Genomic DNA, 4518 nt, shown 5'->3' on the forward strand with positions numbered 1-4518 from the left:
TATCTATCTATCTATCCATCTATCTATCTATCTATCCATCTATCTATCTATCTATCTATCTATCTATCATCTATCTATCTATCTATCTATCTATCTATCTATCTATCTATCTATCATCTATCATCTCTATCTATCTATCTATCTGTCATCTATATAAAATAAATAAGAGACAGAACTGATTGAGATGGATGGACAGATGGATGATAGATATCGATGATTGATAGATGATAGATGGAGGGGGAGAAGAGAAAGAGACCCTTTTGCAACAAATCAGTCCTTTTTTTGCATCATTCAACTAGAATCTCGGGTTACGATTTTCGCCCAAAGTTCAAAGCGACCTCGTGAGAAAAAGGAAAACCCTTGCAACCTTTTGTTGGGGTCTTCTCGCCGCCGTTCCTATTGGCTCCTTCGATGAGCTAAGAGGAGATGCCCGAGTCTCATTGGACGAGCGGCTTCCTTCAATCCTTTCCGCCCGCGCAGGAGCCGGCGGCGACTATAAAAGCAGGAATTGGCCGCAACACGGTCTCACTTTCGAGACGTTTTCGCGGGTGGAAAATCAGGATGTTGACACGTGGCAGGCAGCGCGGCAAAGCCAGAGCGAAAGGCAAGACTCGCTCTTCTCGGGCTGGGCTGCAGTTCCCGGTGGGGCGTGCATCGGCTGCTTCTGCGAGGGCAACTATGCAGAGCGGATAAGCGTCGGCGCTCCGGTCTACCTGGCCGCCGTGCTGGAGTACCTGACGGCCGAGATCCTGGAGATGGCGGGCAACGCAGCGCGCGGACAACAAGAAAGACGCGCATTATCCGCGTCATTTGCAGCTGGCCGTCCGCGCGACCACGACATGAACAGGCTGCTCAGCCGGGTCACTATCCCCCAGGGCGGCTTCGTGCCCAATATCCCGCCCGCCTTGCTGCCCAAGAAGATCTGAAGGGGCCTAAAGACCCGAGATCAAGTCCATTTATTATTTAATCTAAGCGGAGCACCTACATCCGCCTCCGAGGCTCTTTTCAGAGCCATTCACCAACTCACAAAAGAGCTAGATTTTGCTTACAATCACCACAAAAGCTGCTTTCGATCTAAGGTCAGGTCTCCAAAATGTTTTAATTTAAACTGTTCAAAACGTGGCTTCGTTGGCGGATGGAAGCTGACCAGAAGGAGAACTTGGAGAAGGTTTCATTGACTTAATAGCCCTTTCATTTCCTGTAGGGAGGGGATATTTAATGTCCCAACAGGGCCAAACAAGGAGCAATCTGGAAACGGAACTGGGCCAGAAGATTCTTCAAAGAAAGCCACCCTGGAAATAAAGGGGCGGTCTGAGTTTTTCAGGTCTAAACTCCAAAAATACAGATGGCCAGTTGGCTGTAAAATTTTAATAAGCTTCCGTCTCCCATATTTTCCAAAGCTTTTATTAACATTGTGGCTTCGACTCCAAATTTTTGCAAGGGAAATCCGAGATTTTTGACCTACTTTTATCAGCAACTTCTAAGGAAATGCAGGAGGGAGGGGAATGATAATGGGGATTTTAGAAAGATCTTGAAATTTGGTTTTGGCCTAAATATTTGGGGCAGCCTGGTGGGCGTTTATGTTGTGTTGGAAGTTAAAACCCACCCCACCCTAGAAAAATGAAATGTTTTAGGATATACTAAAAAGGCAGAATATCTCCCCTAAAAGAGAAGTAGAAACTCAGAGAGGCAGAAACTCAGCCCCTCCCCCATACTTTTGTCTGGACCAGTATTCTACATAACAAAGATCTACCTCCTCCAGCTAGAGCCATAGTAGGAATTGTCCAAAGCCCTTTCATTACATCATCATCCAGCAAGGTTCAACCAAGCCTGGGACCCAGGACAGCCTACAAGGTTGCTCCTGCATGGCCCCATGGGAGTCTGGCAACCAATCAGAACACAAGCTCAAATTCAAATCCCAACAGTGGGCATAAAACCATGGCACTCTCAGCATTTCTTCCTTTTATTCTTCTTCACCCAAGGCATGTGATCCTGTCCACCATTAAACAATCACCATGTTTCCATTCTTCCCCACTTGGAACTGAATATCTAGAAGGATATTTCTTCCAACAGTTGCTTTTAAAAATTCTTTCAATTTAAAGCACTTAATTGTGTTACATAATTCAACACCAGAGTTTCACTTACCAACTGTGGCAAAAAAAGGTCATAAAGCGGTGCAAAATTCACGTCACTGTCTCGCTTAGCAACAAGTGTTGGGCTCAATTATGGTTGTAAGTCGAGCACTTGAGCAAGGGGTTGGACTAGAAGACCACCAAGGTCCCTTCCAACTCTATACAGGTAAGTCCTTAAATTTAGGATACAATTGAGCCCAGAATTTACGTTAAGTGAGAAATTTATTAAATGTGGCAAGAAAAGTTGTCATGGGGCAGTTGGAAGAAATATCCTTCCGAGTTCAGTTCCAAGTGGGGAAAAGACGCTGGAAACATGGAGGCTGTTTGGTTTAATGGTGGACAGGACCACGTGCCTTGGAGCTCCGAAGTGAAAAGGACAGTCACGTGCTTCAAGGTGTTGGGTGAAGGAAAAGAAGGCCCAAGATGCTGAGAGACCCTTAGTTGTATACCCTTCTTTGGTGTTTCCTGTTCCTTGTAAGAAACGTATCCCATTGGCTGTCAGGCTTCCAGGGCCAGGGGCTCTTAGCTAACTTTGTAGGCTTTGTCTGGACCACCTGGCTTCACCTGAGTGCTGGCTGATGCAATCTTCCCAGGCCAGGTGATGAGATGGGGTAGAGGCCTTTGTTATGTAGAATACTCTGGCCCAGGCCTTAATGGCCCATCCATTGACGAAGGTGAGCTTCTGAGGTGACTTTCTGCTTCTGAGTTTCTACTCTTTTTAGGAAAATATTCTGCCTTTTTAGTATATCCTAAAATATTTCATTTTTCTAGAAGTGTGGATTTTAACTTTCAACAGGGCAAAATTCACTTAAGTCAATCATCGCAGTTGTTAAATGAATAAGGTTACTTGAATCTAGCTTTCTCATTGACTTTGTTTGTCAGAGAGTCACAAAAGTAACTCTTGGATATTGCAACTGTCATAAATGTTGAGTCAGATACAATCCGATTGTGAACCATGTGAGCAGGGGGACGGTAAAACGGTCGTAAGTGTGAAAAACGGTCATAAATCACTATTTTCCATCATGTAACCTTGAATAGTACTAAACGAACTGTCGTAAGTTGAGGACTACCTGTATTCTGTTATTAGCCGTATGTCAGAAAACCAAGTGATGGTCAATAATAAAAGATACTGGTTACATGTGAGAATTGAACAATAAAAAATATTGATCCCAGATAACATTCCAGCACAAGTGGCAAATTAAGGAGTTACTCTCACAATTGATGGCTGGGAAAGTTTGGGCATTGAAGTCCATAGTTTTTTTTTCTGTATCATTTTATTAAATGTTCAGTGCATTTGATAATATTGGAGCAAAGAAGTCAGAAGCACACAATCCTGCAAGGGGGGAAGAGAGGAGCAGAGGGAAAGAAAGAAGAAAGCACATTTTCAAGTTGTTTTAGGATTCTAAAATTGTAGTTCAAGACAAAGGAGGGTTTTTTTGTGCATTGGGTTCCATCGTATATTAGAAGCGTTTGTGTACGATGAAAGCAAAAATTTATGAATCTTCCACTCTTCCTATTTTTCAGTAATCCTTTCTCACAATTACTAGCCAAAAATGCAAGTATTTAAAAAAATTCCCACAAAGAAAGCCGTATTTGCATGCAGCACCCAGTGAAAACAGAAGGAGTTGCAGACTTGATTCACACCCCAAACACTGAATTTAGAGCACAGGTTCTTCCATCTAGCCTTGATCAAGTTGGCAGCCAGTGCAGAGTTTTCAGGAAACTGCCAGGTATCAGGCAACATTTCAGCAGCTTCGGTCATCGAGTGATTTGCCAAGATGATGAACAAAACCAATTGCATTTTGAGCTGCTAGCTCCCGCCTCAAAAAAATCACAAAATCAAGAGCTAAATCACGATAGAAGTCCAGTAGAAAAAAAAAGTGAAAAAATAAAAAGCCAAGCCCCACTTTGACGTTTCCATTTAAAAACCGCCGCTTACTCAGTTCTGTCAAAACTTTTACAGATTTCCTTTTTCTTAGGGTGTCCTCTAAGTCTCAGAATAATAGTAAAAAAAAAAAAAAAAAAGTTCTCACCCAAGCCGACACACTTTCTCTTTCAGTCTCTTCCGTTCCGGAGCTGTCCCAACTTCAGCAGCTTAAAGGCTGCCTCTCAGCCGCTGGCAAAGGGCTTCTCCTGGATCAACCAGGGACTTTGCGATGTCCCTGGGATCCACAGGATGTGCCCTTCACTATCACCCTCTCTACGGGACGGTTTAGGTCCGTTTGGACCGACCAGGGCTGAGATATCGGCTGCAATCTTGGAGCTGATTGCAGACCGTACCGTCGCGACGCCAGCTCCTCCCCTCCATCTGGTCAGCCGGGTCACTATCCCCCAGGGTGGCGTCGTGCCCAACATCCAGCCCGCCTTGCTGCCCAAGAAGATCTGA

The 4518-nt window shown here is 44.4% G+C and overlaps 1 protein-coding gene across 1 annotated transcript; it reads left to right on the plus strand.

Annotated features, from left to right (window-relative positions):
• The first annotated feature begins 561 nt into the window (after positions 1-561).
• On the plus strand, positions 562-4518 carry LOC113431487 (histone H2A type 1-H-like). The gene is given in 6 exon segments (XM_087947396.1): positions 562-655; positions 658-776; positions 778-826; positions 829-921; positions 3012-3026; positions 4349-4518. Coding segments are annotated over 6 exon segments (540 nt in total).

This window comes from Notechis scutatus, chromosome Z, assembly GCF_049901735.1.
Source record: "Notechis scutatus isolate UNSWTSFEM ecotype Mainland chromosome Z, rNotScu1.2, whole genome shotgun sequence".
Lineage (NCBI taxonomy): Eukaryota > Metazoa > Chordata > Lepidosauria > Squamata > Elapidae > Notechis > Notechis scutatus.